The sequence below is a fragment of the Uloborus diversus genome, chromosome 7 (genome assembly GCF_026930045.1).
Source record: "Uloborus diversus isolate 005 chromosome 7, Udiv.v.3.1, whole genome shotgun sequence".
NCBI classification, from domain to species: Eukaryota; Metazoa; Arthropoda; class Arachnida; order Araneae; family Uloboridae; genus Uloborus; species Uloborus diversus.
This window is the reverse complement of record NC_072737.1, coordinates 72,712,879-72,731,202: the sequence shown is the minus strand read 5'-3', so window position 1 is coordinate 72,731,202 and position 18,324 is coordinate 72,712,879. Positions and strand designations below refer to the sequence as shown.

The 18,324-nt window shown below is 35.1% G+C and overlaps 1 protein-coding gene across 5 annotated transcripts in view; it reads right to left on the bottom strand.

Annotated features, from left to right (window-relative positions):
- LOC129225924 (3-hydroxyisobutyryl-CoA hydrolase, mitochondrial-like) overlaps positions 1-18,324 on the bottom strand; it is a 131,981-nt gene that overhangs the window by 26,907 nt on the left and 86,750 nt on the right. For 4 of the 5 annotated variants that reach the window (XM_054860462.1, XM_054860465.1, XM_054860461.1 and 1 more), the window contains 3 exons: positions 13,733-13,878; positions 12,748-12,834; positions 12,081-12,236 (listed from right to left, as the gene is read on the bottom strand). In XM_054860462.1, the coding sequence (XP_054716437.1) occupies positions 12,081-12,236; positions 12,748-12,834; positions 13,733-13,878 (389 nt within the window). The remainder of the gene's footprint in view (positions 1-12,080; positions 12,237-12,747; positions 12,835-13,732; positions 13,879-18,324) is intronic. The other variant, XM_054860464.1, reaches the window with a different exon arrangement.

The window sequence follows — 18,324 nt, the reverse complement described above, 5'->3', positions numbered from 1 at the left end:
CGAGGTGGAATGAGCCCCAATTACCTTGGATTTTCAAGCTCTATTGTACATAAAGAAGGTCTGTGCTCAGCAGTGTCTACTCACCATTCATTTGAAGTCGACACACACACTCAGGACAGGATTGATCTGAGGAAGACATGCTCTACTGAGATGGCGAAACGAAAAATCTCGAAGGGGCAGAACAACCAAAAGGCCCTGCTTGGGGCCAACGGGAGTTCCCCCGTGACCGCGGCGTCCCTTCCCCTTCACGCCGGCAGTAATTCCAGCCAAGACATGACGAAGAATGATGACTCGCAAAGCCATTGCTCGTTTACATCAGCATACTCCGACGATGAGATGGAAGACTACCCAACACTCGAAGCCACATACAAGGATTTAGGCATCGCATGGTCAGGAATAGGTGAGACTATTAACAAGTCATGATATGCAATTTTTGAAGGACTTAAAAACAAAAACTCGTAACCGCAGGAAATAGGATAAAAAGTTTCTTACGACGAAATCGCCAAAGGAGATGCGGTACTACTGAAGAGAGTCATGTTCAGACACATGCATAACCCAGAAAATATTACTACAGCAGCACCAGGAGGCAGAGATCCTGCTCAAGAAGGTCGCCCATTTGGAAGAGGAAAACAAGATCCTTCACCAAAAGCTGAGCGGCGCCTCTAGCCAAAAGAAAAGAAAACCGGTCGTGCTTATCAACGCTGCCAATCCTAAGACCGTTATCGAGGAAATCAAGAAAAAGAACCCTGAAGAGGATTTTCATCAGGGAGGAGGATCATTACCCCCTCTTCCGAAAATGGCCAAGTTGAAGTGGAGAACTACGCTAAAGATCATGCTATCGACTTCCACACACCAACCATCGCCTATATCCCTCCAACCCGTGTCGTAGTTAAAGGACTCCCATCTGACATTGGCCAGGAGGATATCAAATCTGCATTCTGGCAACTTCAGCAAGACGTGATTCACGTACTCCAATTCATCAACCGGAAAGGCCCTCTCCCCATCTTCTGCGTACATCTCAGGAAACTCGAAAGCAGAGAAGAGGACATTTTTTTACGAAAAGAATGAAAGTCGGGGATTTCATCGCCCATCTGGAGAAGCTGCATACCCGTCGTGGCCCACTCCAATGTTTCCGTTGCCAAAGGTAGAGGCACTGCTCCTACACCTACATCACGGAAAGGTGCGTCTTCTGCGCCGGCCCTCACCGACTGCAAGACTGCCCCAATAAAGAAAAAGGTCCCTTCTGCACCAACTGCGAATTGGCTCATCCCGCCAGAACTCTCGACTGCTCTTGGTGCCCCCAGATGAAGATGCGCTCCTGCCTGACTTCCGTACGCAGCCCTGGGGAGAAAAGCTCCCCTATCCCTAAGAATGACTTGGTACTGATGCAGCTTGGCTGCTCCCTTCGGGCGCTTGACTCCCTCCTCCGGTGAGAAATGCTCACTAACTTACTGACCCGTTCGCGGGGACGCAATGTAGCTTCGGCGTTTTGCGTTATACAAAGATTTACTTCCTTCAGTTTTGGGGTAAAAGAGCTCGGCTCTGTAGGCAAATTCAAAGACCGACCAACCGACCAGCAGTGTCTAAATCTGTCTTGTTAATATTTTTCCGACCGTTGTTAGAAGGTCCTGAAATAACTGTTGCACATTCCTGTTGGCTTACAACAGCAAGCTAAACTCTTTAGTGTTTTCATTATTGGTATAAAAGTAATATTAATCTGATTGCTTTGAAATTGTATTTATTGTATTCTTTAAACTTAATATAATTTTTTTTTTTTTTACATTCTTTTTAAAATTAAAGTATATTTTCCCCCAATTGGGGGAACTAAGTGTCCTGTTTGCATTTAGTTGTTGCTTTTTAATCTATTGTTGCTAAATGTCACAATGTTGTATGTAATCTCAGTATTGTATGATATTACCCTAAGCACCACCTTGTTTTTTATTATATTTGGGATTATATAACCGCTTTGCATTTGAATCCATCTTCTTCAAATCTTAAAATACAATAGTAAAAATCATATACTTAGGCAGGGTAAAATAGGAATTGTTTTGTGAGATGCATTAAAACTGTAACCTTTTGTGTTATTTGCATAAGCTTTATCCTTGTCATTAGTATAGTAAGCTTACGGTTTTTGGGCAGGCGGTAACAGTTGGTCAATGCCGGCTTTCATTGCCTTAGCCGGCTGAAGCCGGTCTCTACCGTCTTGGTCTTAAGACGGTTAAAGCCGGTCGTTACCATCTGAGATAAAGACGGTCAAAGCCGGCATTGACCGTCTTTTGCCGCCTGTCCAAAAACCGCCTTTAAGGCGGTAAAAGCTGGACATTTTCACTAGGGTCGTGGATCCGGTGATTCAAAGAAATGCTTATTTTGTTATTTTTGAGAAATTGTTATTGGTGATGGCAATGCACTAAAGGAGAAATATAAAGGGGTTGGATTGTAGTAGGATATCTACAGCGCAAAAGAGTACCAATCAAGAAACACTTCTATAGCTATAAGAGAATTTCTTCCATCAATATTAAGATTTGAAACTTAGAACTACAACAGCTAGTTGACAGGTTAATGAGTTTACTTCCTCCGCTTCAGTGATGTTAAAAAAAAAAGGATATTTTATTTTTTCTAGGAACTATACATTTGCTTAAGTATGTACTCCTAAAATTCCCATACCAAAATCGGGCAGTTGAGAAGATAGTGGAACTGTTCAGTGATTCTGCAGAAATTCATTGCAGGTATTAGACGGAAGAGATGGATTTATATGAAAACCTTTGTATTTTTCAAACATCAGTGCCAAAACGGAGTCTTAAGTCCAACTTCACACCTTGATCGAAACATAGAAATTTGATTAAAACCATGCAGCTATTATAAAATGTACGTTACAAATGTATAATTCTTGTCAATAAGTCCAGTCTTCTTGGAAATTGCAGAGTGGAACACAAAGTGCAACCGCCTACTTGAGGTGGGTTCTGGGTTGTTAATGTAACACAATATAATTCCAGCAAGGAGCTGTATAGTGCACATTTACTGTAAAAAATACATAACTGGGATCTAAACGAAGAAATACTGCAATATACAAAATAAGCTCAAAACGTTGATTTTTGGTTGATTTCACGTAACTTTGAGGCTTATGCACGAACTAAAAACTGCAATGGAATCTAAATATTTTCAAAGATACATTAAAAGACTATCAAAAGGAAGCTTTTAAATGGGATTGGAACTAAATTTTCAACATTTGGATTTTTATAAAAATATTTGAAAACTGACCATTTTCTACCTTTTTTTCAAACTTTGCTGCCAATGCGCGATCTGAAGACAAAAACATTATTTTTTTATTACTTTTCTCATGTTCAGGATGGCAATACACAACTTTTTTTTTTGCTATTAGAAGTTGCTTCTCGGAAATATCCTTTTTTCGCACGCGGTCCACCCTACTGTATATCTGTGTGTTTGTCTGTGGCACTCTAGCGCCTAAACGGATGGACCGACGATTTTGGAAAAAAAAGATGTTGTTGGAAAGGAGAGTTGACCGAGAGTGTTCTTAACTTGGTTGCGTCTTCGGATGACTTTGATTAACAAAGATATTAATAAAAAACTTCTAAAAGGCTTTTCGCAATTTTTTCAGTGAAAATATATTTAAAACTTTTAGAATTTAATACCAAAATAAAGAGTGTTGTTTTCTGTGTCTGATAGAATGTGTTTGGAACTTCCATGTTATATAGAATTCGAATTATAACGCTTTTTTAAAGCAGATTTTCAGTATAGGTAAGTTTTTACTCAAGTCATAACCGAATTCATTTTGACCGACAAGGAAATTAATAGCAATGATTTAAAAATTTAACTGTTGCCAGTTTCTTTTTGTTAACAAATAAAATACTCGTAATTGATTTTTAATAGTTTCAGGCATTTAAAAGCATTTTCAATTTTCCCTTTAGGTTCTACATTTGCGATTCAGTCGGGTTTTTTAAAATTTTTAATTTAAGACGATCATTTATTTTTACTTCTGTCTCCCATTTTTGAGTCACATAAGGCATTACAAAAACTATGTAAAACAATGAAAAGTAAACAAAAAAAGGAAGATGAGCCATTTTATGTTGCAATCATAAAATATGCTAACCACTGTTCATAAAATTTTCGAAATATTTTTTTCAAAATTTAGTTTTTTAAAAATTCGCAACTCCAATAAACTATAGGGGGCGCTGCAGTCACTGTCTAATGGCGGGTGAAAAAGGTAAAACAAGCAAATGACGTAACTTATAACTTGATTTGACGCTTAACGAATGACTGAAATTTTTCATCGTGTTTGTGGGTGTTAAAAATAATTATTAATGTTTAGTTGTCTTAGGTTGGCAACACAGTTAAAATATCATGTGTTCAGAACGTACTAAATTAGTTCAAGTAAAATGTTTGGTCTTATGTGTTTGTAATGTGCTTGTGTCTTTTATAATAAAATATATTTGGCCATTCCCACTGAGTAATCTCTGCATATAAATAAAAACTCTACAGTAGGACGCTTTCTTTTCTAGTCTTCTAAAATTACATTACACCATAATTTGTCTGAAGCCTGTAATTAAGCCCAAAGAAAACACGTGGAATGGAATGTTTTACCTTTTTCGGTAGTATTGTTAATCACCACAAGGTAGTGTATTTGAGCTCTGGAGTTGCGAATTATGAATATTTTGAATTACAATTGAAAGCTTGTTTTTCTTTCCTAAGACTATACTTAATCCTCATTGATTTCAGATAGTATTACTATTAAACTGATAGTAAAGCTAACTTAAAAGCTCTGCAAAATAAAGCAAATTTAGTAAGTTGTCGTTGTCATGGAAAATTAGTAGATTATCTTATTGAAAAGGGGAAACTTGATCATTTACCAAGATGCTGGGAATTTAATCCCTTAACTTTACACAGTTCCTAAAATTCCATACCTGAAACAGGAAAAGTTCGGGCTGCAGCAATTAAATTTACGGCAATTTGGATATGGGAGTATTTGTGCAATGTTCTAGGATAAAACCAGCTCTAACACTGGTCCCATGAGCTAAATGAAGAAACTTCTACCATATGCTTGCAAACTTCTAATCATAGAGTAGATTATAGTGCCTAGAAAGAGTAGTGTGCCGAACGGCGCTTTTTTCCCCACGATTCTTGAAGACAAATCGTATGAAATCCGCTAGATGGCAGTGCGGTCGAGATGTACGTTCAATTTCGCGATGTTTACATTAGTACACGCGGGATTTTGTTACAATTTAGTTCCGCGTTTCTCTTTTTTACCTTTATTTCGTGAATATTTCATGAAACAGCGTTTAAGGCTTTTAATGGAGGCATCAAAGTTGAACATTGGAAGAAATAAAGCTTCATCTTGTTTCGTACCAGGGTGCAAAAGTGGGTACAAAACATGCAAGGAAAAAGTTACGCTTTTTAAAGCTCCAGCAGATGAAGAAAAACTAAAGTGGAACTCGTTAATTCCCAGGTTAGATAAAGTTTTTGATAAATATTGCTCAATTTGTGCTCTGCATTTCGAAAAACATTTTATTGAAACGCATTTTAAGATATTATAAATGGTGAGGAAGTTTTTATTCCTCGGGGAAAAACTTTTTTGAAAGATGAGGCAATTCTGACAATTTTCCCAAGTCTGCCAACATACTTTACTGAAAAATTACCAAAGAAAAGGTCCATCAGTAATTATGCAGTTAAGAAAAATGTTTTCCCTGTTTGAAAAAAATAAAACTTGATCTTTCCGCAGATGAAACTGAAATAACCACGTATAAATCTATCATAAATGAAATTGTTCATAATCTCCAAATATTGTACTTTTTGTATATAAGAAAATTATGTGGAAAATAATATTGACGATAAAAAGATCACTATTGAAGTAGACACAAAGACAAGGATGTTTTCAAAACAAAATTTTACACAATTGACTGAAAATTTGATACTTATATTTTAAGGCAAATGTATTATCAATCAAGATGGCTTAGGACGCAGTTTGTTGTTGTTTTTAATGCCACTTGGGAGACTCAAGCCCCATTCCTGTAGCCAGCATGAGTTTAAAGCAGAATGGAGCGACTCCTGAGTCAATGAGGCCCCTAAATGAGAAAGAGCCCGACTTGCGCACGGTATATGGTAGCACCACCTCTACAGTTTATAGGTCTGTAGAATAGGTTGGAAATCTCCAGCAACGCTACGCCTGGTAACTGTTCGCGACCGACCATTCGACTTTCGGACAAACGGAATCAACGAACACGTAAGTTATATTTAAAAAAAAATTTTTTTTTTTAATTTTAGCCTTTTAAAATCCTGTACGAAATTGATAATTATTTTTGTTATTGTCCCCCATTATCGAGATAAAAGGTATTTAAGTCTCCCGAAATTTTAAGAAAAGTGGCAAATTTAAACACTTGGCGAGGGATTGAAGGTACCAATTTCTCACAGACGATTTCCTCGTCTGCATGTGGCAGGACATCCATATCTACAGAGCGTGAGAAAGATGTCTGTCCCTATCGAAACTCGCTAAATTTGTAACAACGAGACTCGCTTTTCTTAAAATTCCCATAGGCTTTAAAATCTCATATATCGACAACGGGAAAATATTTTTTGCGTCCAAAAACATGTATCACAATGTTCTTTTGATCGCTACTTATTTAGATTTTTTAATTGCAGCACTGCCATGTTGTTTCCTGATTAAGGGTAGGGAGATTCAGAAGCTACGCTTCCTTTTAAAAGAACATTTTAAAGCTATCATAAGCAATGTTAGACAAAGGAGAGGAACGAGGAGGTTCCCCATTTGTTTTTAGTTTTTAAGGATACATTTCTTTCGCTATTTTACATATGAGATAAAAGATAAAAATACATAAATACTTCTTTTTTGACAATGATAACGTCAGATTCAAAAACACTTCTATTTCGATAATTATCGACAACAAAACCGTTTGCTGACAGGTTCTAAAGAACGTTATAAAAATAAGCAAACTAGCAGTTTGACGTTGATAAGTATTACCGAAAATTCAACAAATAATCAAGCCAGCTGTTTGCCAATTGCAGTTATTTGCAAATTAGTATGTTATATGTGATCGGAGCAAGTGACCCTATTTTTTTTTTAATGTAAGGAAAGTCCTTGAAAATTTAAAAAAAAAAAAACAGGTCGGAGTCGGTAGGTTTTCAAGCGACTCCGACGCTTCGACTCAGACTGAGAAGCCCTGATAATTTTAATTAGCTTAAGAATTTCGAAGCAGTTTTATTTTGAAAATAGCGGTACCCGCAGGACTTTGCCCGGAGGAGAAAATTAAAAGGTCATTTGATTAGCTTGTATATTTACAAATAATGGATGATGAATTTCTCGCCAATTGGCTATGTTCATTCGCTCTTCCCACGTTACGGTTCCACGTCATTATAATTTCGTAATTTACTAATTTTGTCCCGGGAACCGTTCTTAAAATTGAAAAAAAAAAAGAACAAAATCGAATTTAAAATCGTTTCGAGGTGCACACCCCCATGCTACAAACTAACTTTGTATCAAATTTCATGAAAATCGGCCGAACGGTCTAGGCGCTGTCCGCGTCACAGAGATCCAGACATAAATCCGGACAGAGAGACTTTCAGCTTTATTATTAGTAGAGAAATAAGAGACGCGCAGTTATTGAATATTTAGGGGCCATTTATTAATTACGTAAGGATAATTTTGGCAATTTTTGATCCCCCTCCCCCCATGTAAGGGTACGTAAGATTTTTCACCCCCCCCCCCCCCCCCTATTCTTACGTAAGATTCCATTTCGTTTTTCAAAATTATAAAATAAGAAATCATCACGGAACATACATCACTGGAATCGTTATTAAATTCACATTATTAAATTTAACTTTTTGCGTAAAGAAATAGTTACTAAAAAGTTAGAATCTAAACTAAATGTTTTTTCGACATTTTTTTAAAATGTAATATTAATTAAAAATAAAACATGCCATACATAATGCGACTCTTTTATTATATTTTACACTATTCATTCTTTGTAAAACAAATAAAAAAAAACATCTTATCCTAACACGTTTCTTACCTTCCATACGCAAATGGAACATAATCTCTGCCAAATCACTTGTTGACCGCGCAATTTCTAATGTGAAATACCGACTTGGAAAATATTACGTAAGAATGAGTTTGACCCCCCCCCCCAAAGGTACGTAGAGGCTTTTCTAACCCCCCTCCCCTTCGGAACCCTTACATATTTAATGAATGGCCCCTTATGGTCTACTATTTTCATTGAAGATAAATTAGCATTAGGTAATTTTATATTCTTCAAAAAATAAATGAACACCCATGTAACAAATAGCACTTATTACAGAATTTGTCTTTTGCGCAGAAATAAGTTCAATCCGAAAAACGGGGCTTTTAAACTGCGAAATGAGCATGCAATCGCTGATTTAAAACGAGTCTGATTGAGGAGCATAACGTACACCTCGAGCGCAGCGCCATCTGGTTTTTCCTCAGATCTGACCTCACTTTTTCCCCGTCGATCGGCATACTATTCTTTCTAGGCACTATAAGTAGATAAATAGTTCAGTCTTTGAAGCATGCATTGGAATTGCATCCTCTACTGAATATATCGCTGTTTAAACGTTTTCAAGAATGTTTGGATTTTGAGTTTGTTTCTTATAGCAACGGAAAGATTTGCAGAGCGATTGGGAAAAAGTTACTTTTTTATTCCAATTTAGGCCCAGTTTTCATATAAAGTTACAAATATGGGAAAATAACTTGCACATTTTAATATTATACGTCGGAGTCGTTGGAAAAGGCAGATTTTTCTGTGTTTTATGCCATTCGTTCCAAGTTTCAAATTTAATTACGGCGGGAGTTATTCACGCTTATAGCAAGAGTTTTTCAAGGCTTTGATGAATTTCAGAGCCTATTTTCTTCGTTAATACCTTCAATAAAAAGTCAACAAACTATCCCAGTTTCCTTTTTGATACTATTAGAAAGAGCGACTTTTTTTTACCATAGATCTGACTTGATCTGCAATCGAAGATCCATGCATTTATTTGAATTTGAAAAAAAGGTTACGAGCTTTTTAACCTGGATTTTGAAAATCTCTTTTGCATTCAAGTTATTAATGTTATATTTTGTATTGCCATTGTTACGCCTTTTAGCTTCTTTGTTTTTCTTCTACTTTCTCATTTTAATCTCTCAAAAGTACAGTCAACTTTCAAAAACTCTAAGTCCCAAGAGACCGGCTAAAACGTTCGAGTTATGGAAAGTTTCCACAACAGTTTCAAAAGCTTGGGACCCGATGAAAACTTTGAGATGAAGGAATATGCCAGTTATAAACTTCGAGATATCGAGATTCGATTATATTTCACTTTATAGCGTTCTACTGCCTTGATTTTGAGCGTGAAAAATAGGACTTTGTAATTTAGGGCAATTCTATGCGTAACGGAATGACATAGTTGAAAAAGCAAATCAAACCAAAGCTTAAATGATTTGATTGAAGCCATTTATGCTATTTTTTGTTTCGTGTCTAGATGACAATTTTAACCAAGGTTTTTGCCTTCTTAGTAGGGGAAGACCGCCTATATTGGACCCCCTAAGAACAAGAGGCCCGGGTTGCTAAATGTGAAGGAAAACAAAAATTAAAAAAAGGGCAAATGAAGCCAAATTTAATTAGGAACCGCCATAGATACTTACATTTTCTGTGAACATGAGAATTTTTTTTTTTTAAATATTTTTGACAAAGTTGCAGAATTTCAATTTAGGAATATATGCACCTATATTGAATCATGCGCTTCCTAAATTGGACTGTAACAGAAAATGATATAATGACTTGCCTTTGAACTGTATAGTCTTTTTACAGAAATTGCAATAGAATTTCCTTTGCTTTGGGATAACTTGGCGCAGTGTTGATGAACCCACTGATGGCCTTTCATACATTTAAACATACTTTGTACTTCATCTCTATGGCAAATATTGCAAGTCCAGTTGTTTTTCGCGGTTTTTTGCTCCTTCTTTTGCGACCTTTTTTGTTTTTTGTCCTTTTTCTGCGGCGATGACGTTTGAACGTTTGCCGAAGTAGGTTTCATTAGGGTTCAGGTTAAGGTAATATGTGTGCCACCTTAACAAAATCATCAATAGAACCGACGATCATAACTTGATGAGAACACTGATTTCTCGGAACTTGTGTTAATTTTATCCGTACATTGTTCTTTGTATCTTGAACAGCTGACACCGAACATGTAGCATGTTTACTTTGGTAGTCTCATCTGGACTATAAACTTCTGACTCGGTTGTTGCAACGTCGCGGCCATTAAACACAATTATACTAACAGGTCAAACTTCTGTTCTAGAGAATCCATTCACAAAATATTGGCCATTCTTGCAATTTGCTCATAAGAGTCACCTAACAGTTCTCTAATTTTATATTGGGTAATGGACCTCATTGGATGTTCTTGCATCCACACATCACAGGTTCGATTGAAATATGTGAACAGAAGTTTGAAAAAGGCCACGTCAAAGAGCTGTAAACGATGCTTATTGTGTGTTGAAAGAAGAAGCATTATTACACAGTTATCGTTAGCCAAGTTTATAGCATAGCTCGATATCATCATTCCTATTAACAGCTAAGGCTCTTTCCATTATTTTTCCCGCCTATGAACAAAATTTTCCCTTTTAGACATCTTCTAAAACCAAGAATGATAGAAATTAACGTAGCTTGTTATTAATAAAGAAATTAGCTTAAAAAAAGGTTAACGAGCACAGATTTCAGTCAAATTTTAAAAACAAAATAAGGAATTTTATGTAACAAAACTGAAATTGAAGGTTGAATTGAATACGAGGTTGAAGCTTGTAAGCAACTTACTTAATAAAAACCAGTGTGAATGCTTTAATTAGCCTAATAATTTATATTTTAAGGAATCCTAAATGCGCAATTAAATGTTACCATTAAATTATTTTCTATAAAAAAAATTAAAAAGTTTGTTTGAATTTCATGTTCTTAAACTGGACTACCGGTCCTTGTAATTAATAAAATACCCAATCAACACGTAACGTGAACAAGCACAAATTTCAGTCAAATTGAAAAACTATATTTAACAAAACTGAAATGCAATCTTATTGGATAAACACCTAGTTTTGTGGGTGGCAGCTTCTAGAAAGTGTGATTGAAAAAAACAAAAAGTCAAAATGAATTTCCTTAGTGTTGAAATATGCTCAAAATAGTCCTAACTGTTGGGAAAATGAAAGAACTTTCTGAGTCCATGTTTTTTCTATTTTTTTTTTTTTTTGCTCATTCTATCAATTTCAGTGATGAAAGTATTACTTTTGACTGAAGGAAACAACCCCATTGTCGCTATTTTATCAGGATTTTTTTTTATTACTTCATGCTTGGAGCTTAGGTAAAATTGTGCACATTTTTATTAGAGAAACAGACTCTTTCTTTGCATTTCGGAGTGGGAAGGAAAATTTATATCGTCCAAAGAGCGTCTTTTTAAACGTTATAACATGAGCGCAACCGTGGGAGTACAGCTAAGTAAAATGCATACCGCAATGGGCTCGTTCCCAAAATTTTAAAAGCATTTTTTTCTGAAAGAGCGTACAAAAAAAGATAGGATCTGACTATCTTTTAAAGTAATTTGTTTAAGTTTAATATTAAAAAAAAAATACTTTAACCGGTGCGCTTTCATTGTTTACGCTTCTGCCGATGACATCACAAATGATGAAATGCCATTCACTGTGGCCATTCACAGAGGAAAATATTTAATTATCATCTTTACTCACGTGTATTGGCAACGATATGGTTGATAGCAAGCGTAGAGCGCAATATTTAATACGCTTCTTGTTTATCATAACGTGGAAACGTGATAGAAAGATGCGCCAAAGTGCATCATTTGTGATGTCATAAAGACCACGCCTTGTTTGAAAAATCGAACATTTTAAAAAATTAATTTAAAAATAACTTTTGGGAATATGAAAGTATTTTCTAGGTCCATGTTATTACTTTTATTTTATTTTATTTATTTATTTATTTATTTTTTTGCTTTTTCTATCAATTTCAGTGACTAAAAGTAGTACTTTTGACTTAAGGAAACTACTAAACGTCTAAACCATTACCTACCATTTTGTTTAGAACACCAAGCTGCTTTCGAGACCAATCAGAACCTTCCGTCCGAAGAGCATCCATAATACTTTCAACACTGTCAGCTTCAAACATTATATTAATTTTTTTCCAGGCCAGACTTAAAGCAGAATCTTTCTTGGGATCTGTCTCTCCCTGTGAAACAGTAATACTGACTTCTTGAAAATTCCCAAAGAGAAATATATATTTTTTTAATATAAAGAAAGTCATTTTTGCTGTCAGAAATAGCCACCTAGGACTAACTGTTGTCAAAATAGTGCTCTTGCAAGTTAAACGGAGACACGTTGCATATCTCATAGAAATCAAGAACGGTACGCCGTAGAATGTTTGGAATTTCGTATGTAAGGTTTTTATGAGGGTTAGTTTTGCATTTCCCATTTTATTTGCAATCCGATGTTCCAAAAAGAGGTCCTGACGCATATTTTTCGTAGATCAACACAAATGTTAATCCATGCCTTACCAGAGTCCTCTGCACCTACCAATCCAATTGGTTTACAGGATAACCACGAAACCGTGGCAAATGTGTCGGTCACTTAGGCTTCTACAATTTCGGCACAGTACTGAGTAAGAAAATCTTTCGTAAAGAGAATAATAGCTTTACTTTTATATAAGGAAATAAAGACATTTGTAAGTTAAATGTACTTACCTGTTGTGAAACTTTCAGTATTGTTCTGTCAATATCAGCCAACGATGGGTTTGGTAATCCTAACAACGCAGTTTCTAAATAACTGAGCTGAAACAAAAAAAGGAAAGAAAAAACTTTTTAATATCATTCTAAGCAATAAAGATGAAAGTAATTGATGAAAATTTTCAACATAGTTTAAATAAAAAACTTTTGATCTGAATTGAAATCTTTAACTAGATAACTCTGCTATCTTAATGGTAGTGTCCTTCTGCCAGGGCAACTACCAGGGAACACTAGTTTTCAAAAGCCATCCCATTAAGTTTTATTTTTAATTATAAATTTTTATTTCGAATGTGCTCTTTGAGATATGGATGAAAAAAAAAGTAGCTTATGCATTACTTGAATATATTTATAGCCAAAACTACTTTAAGCCCCCCAGAATTTCCCGCATCCAGTGGGATAAAATTTTCTGCAAACTTAGCCTAAACATGACAAATTTCTCACAAAAAGCTGACTCACCGTTTTTGAGCATTTGTTAGCGAGATCCTAGTTCCTCAGGATTTGGATCTCGGAAGATGAAAATTTGCATAGGTTAATTTCAAAGGCATCTCAACATCTCTGTATTATCCAAATCGGAGGTGGTTGAGCGGGGCCTGTAGGTCACTTGACCTGGAATGACTCAGCTATCCATTCAGAAAATTGCCACCCTCGCCGTCGCTTGCTGAATGGATGCTGGGCTAGATGAAACGGCGAGACCTCACGTATCTTGGATAGTTCAAACAGTTGGGGGTTTCTTAATACCACTCCCCTCCCTATTCCCCCTACTTTCGCTTAAGTTGACCGGATTCAGATCTAATCTACAGAGCAGCATTTATACGGAGTTGAGCTTAAGCGAATAAACAGAAAAATCGTTAGCTTAACTGAATCTTTACTGATACAAATAATGTAAGAAAGACGTTCTCAAAAGATTAGATAGTAAACTCGCTATTTGTAATTTAAAACTTACTTTAGTTTTGTCAACATAGTGAGTTGCAATGCCAGCTTTAAGAACATCGTAGCCTAGTAAACGATGCCCAGTGAGAGCAAGAAACACACCCATTTTCCCAGGAAGTTTTGGGAGGAAGTAACTAGCACTCCCATCAGGAAAAAAACCTTTTGGACACAAGAAAGAAAATAATTATATAAAATGAAAAACGCAAAATATTACACAGCGTAAGAGACGAAAACAAATACGATATTAAAAGCAAGTATAAATGAGTATTAGAATAATGAATTTGAGATTTGACTTCAATTTTTTTACGTTTAAAACCAGCTGCGTGCCCAGCTTTGCACAGACTACTTAAAAGATAAAAGAGATGTTCAGTTGATGTTTTTGTAGTACTCTGACGTCAGTTTCAAAAGCTTTAAGGAATAAATAACTGTGCTTAACGCAAGGTTTGCAAAACACCAGTAACACATATTTTTGGCGAAAAACTTATTAACGTTAAGAATAGTTATGAATGGTACAAATTATGCGCATTTTCAATTAGCACAAAAATTTAAACTATATGCATTGTCAACTATAATCTGTGCTCAGATTAAACTGAACTACATGTACATATTTATGTAAAATAATAATCAGCTTTTTACAAAAAATGACGCATATAGTGGCTCCCAAAAGTGTTCGTACACTTACGATTTTCAATGAAATAAGCACCTATACATTGGTTAAAATTAATATTTCGAAACAGGTATTTAATTATAAGATCTTTGATCTTTTTTTAACAAAAATGTAGGAAAATTTCAATGATATAATAAAACTTGATTTTTAAGAGATCAATAATCAAAAAGCTCCAGAAACTTTATCTCACAAAATTAATCATACACTGCAAATAATCAAACACCTTTGAACACTTTTTTCACACGGACACTTGTCTCCTTTTTTAGAACACTTATTTCAGAACATTTATTAGAACCGTTGTAAGAACACTTTTTAAAACATTTTTTGAACACGTACACTTGTCCCCTTTTTTAGAACATTTTTTGGGTCAGTTTCCAAAACACTTCTAGAAACACAGTTCGGAACATATATTTAGTTCAGTATTCTTTTTAGCGCACTTTTTAAGCACTTATAGGATCGCGTTAAACACACGTTCTTGAACACTTCACTGAATATTTTGGGGCACACGTATAGGTACAGTTTCTAGAATGCGTTTTAGAACAATTTCCTCGCACTAATATCATCTGAGGATACCTACCGCACAAGTATAAAAGAAGCTTTTAGAAATAATAAATATGCACTAAGTTCGTGTTCATTTTGAGACTGCAGGCTGATGATGGTTTAGGCTTTGGATGAATCTAATTAATAATAAGCATAGCTACTATATGAAAATTTAAAATAAAATGATATTTCCAAAATAATTGAATAGCTTACAGCAGAATTGCACACGAAGAATATTTACTAATGAAACGGTTGCAGGAAAATGTAGTACATAATATTACTTAGTACAGAAACTGCATATACATTTAAAATATTAATTTCCATATTTACGTTTTCAAAGCTAATTCATACTGTAAAAAGTAAACAAAAGTGTACAAACAAAGGATCACAAAACTTCAGTTTGTTGCTTCATAAATTTCATTTTCAAAAATTTTAATATCTCAAGATCAAAATAAATTTGCCTTAAGTGTTTGAATTCGTGCTACCTTGCTATTCAGTGATCTATTGCTTGGTATCTGATCAATGACCTTAAACATTAGTTGTGTTCTTTTAAAAATGTAAGTGCAGCGGAATTCTTTAATGACAAATCATTTCCTTGAATATTAACTAAAGAGATGAGTGCTGGATCTGGGGGCGAAGGGGGGAGTCGGGACCCTTGCCCCCGTGAGACAACTTTTGGGGGACAACAAATTTGTTCTATTTCCGTGGGGGGGGGGGGGGTTCGTTGAAACTCAATATAAAACTTGAAGGAAGATGAGTAGGAGCATCAGTTTCAAGAATTGCCCTAGCTCGGAACAATCGTATATCCGGCACTGACAATTATCAATTAATTGTTTTTAGTTTTAGCTCCTTGCATAAGGAAGAAAAGTGTTCGCGAAAAACAAAATAAATAAAAAATTACTTAGTCATCGCAAACTAATTGCTTCAAAATAAATGATTTGTGTATGAAAAATTATTGGTGCAAAAATTGTGTGGCCGTTTCGGTTCTTAAGACGTGACTGGTTGAGTACTCTTTTTAGCTTCTATCGTATGGCATTTAATCTCCAGATGGCAACTAAATGCCATACATTCAGGTCTAACTCACTCAGACAGCTAATATCAAGTTCATTAACTAATGCAGCTAAATTTAAAATACGCATGGGATTTATGTTTCTAACTTACGCACATAACACTGAACTGAGTTTATCAAACTTATCTAGTCATTAAACACAATATGTTTAAAATGAATTTATTTAACTTTATACATACACATTAAAAAATTTATGTAACAATGTTTGAAACTATCTTGCTTTCTACAACCATGTAAAACTTTACCTTAAAAAAAATAAGAAAAAGCCTTTTAATTTTTTTTTTTGTCAAACATACGCTTAATTACGAGAACACGAGCAATACGTTATACATTTATTTGTAGACTGTAGGGGGATGTGGGCAAAGTGAAATAGCGGTGCAAAGTGAAATGGTGAAATAATTACTTTTACTGCCAATAATCTCGTAATATTTTAACTATATAGTAGCACATGTACTCTATTGCAGTTAGGAAAAAAATACATCTGGCGTTTAAAATTAATGATAATAATGGCAATTTTCAAAAAAGGACATTCATATTGTAATATTTTGATGTAAGTCAAAAATTATTTTTGTAAGAATAAAATGATAAAATTATTGTTACTAACATTTTTAATATTAATTGAGATCTTCTAATATTTGATGCAGTATTTTTTACTTTTTTCAGTTAATTTTAAGCTTACTTGTATTTTTAATATTGGCAAGGTGAATGGGACAAAGTGAAATAGTTTATTTCGTTTACTCACTCAATTACACTGTTCGGCACATGTTTCTGACATTTCGTCGGCTGATTCTTATGTAAAATGACCCCTTGAATCCGAATATGACCTCTATTTTCTTCCTATACATACATATTTTTTTAAAGGTCACCCCCTCCCCCCCCCCCCAAGTTTTTTTTCAATTTATTGTCCTTAGTTTTAGAGCCTTTTTATTTTTGTAGGTGAAAGAAGCTTTATATTAACTGCAAACATAGTTTTGGTGGGCAAGAGAGGTTCAAAGTTCAAGATGATGGACACCCATCGCAAAGAGGGGGGGGGTTTGGGGGTACACCCCCCTCCCCAAATATTAGAAAAATCACGAACAACGATCTTTTTATTCTGCTTTTTTAAAAAAGATGTTTGAAAAAAAAATTTCGGTGTAGACTGATAGTATAAGACTTCCTTCTATGACTTTTATGTCCAAAAAAATTTTCGCGATGTAAAAATAAAAAAAAAAAAAAATGCTTATGAATGTCGCACATTGCATACGAGAATCGCAGGTCCTCATTCAAATAGATATTCTTCTGGCTGATTCTTATATAAAATGACTCCTTGCTTACAAATACGACCTCCTTTCCCCCCATCCCGCCTTAGAACCTCCCCCCTCCCCTGATTCAGAGCCATTTATTGTTTTAAATTTGGAGGGGAAAATGAGTATTACAATAACCGTAAACATTATTCTGAATGACTAGAGATGTGCAAAGTTCTAAATCTTGTGCATATATAGCAAAAAAAAAAAAAAAAAAAACCTTGCCCCCCCTCAATCAAATAAAAAAGGGGGAGGTGATTTTCTACAAAAATCGGTACATGTAGGAGGAAAACGGAGATCATATTTGGATTCAGGGGGTAAATTTGCAGAAGAATCAGGCGGAATGGCATTTGAGAGTAATTTTTCCTGCACAGTGTGTTTGGAGGGGTGCCCCCCTCCCCCGTTTTTTTTTTTTTTTGCTACATATGCATAAGATTTTGAGCTTTGCACATCTCTAATCATTCAGAAATTCTAATAATGTTTACGGTTATTGTAATGTTTTTTCCCCCTCCAAATAAAAAAAGGGCGGGGGAGAGGAGGGGGGTAGGTTCTAAAACGGGGGGAGATGGGGAGAAAGATGGTCGTATTTGGAAACAAAGGGTCATTTTACATAGAAATCAGATAGAAGAATGCCTTTTTGAATGAAGACCGGCGATTCAACTCGTACACAACGTACAAGATTCAAATGATATTTTTTTTATTAATTTTTTTTTTACATCGCAAAAATGTTTTTGGACATAGGAGTCATAGAAGCGAGTCTTATAGTCTCATTCTGCAACAAAATTTTTTTTACAAACATCTTTTTTAAAAAATCAGAATAAAGAGATCGTTTTTCGTGATTTTTCTTTTATTTTGAGAGGGTATGCTCCCCCCTCCAAGTCCCCCTTTTTGCAATCGGTGTCCATGATCTTGAACATTGAACCTCTCTTGCCCACCAAAACAATGTTAACAGTTAATATAAAGCTCCTTTCACCCGCAAAAAAAAAAAATAATAATTACTCTAAAACTAAGGAAAATTGAAAAAAACTTGGGGGTCCTTTAAAAAA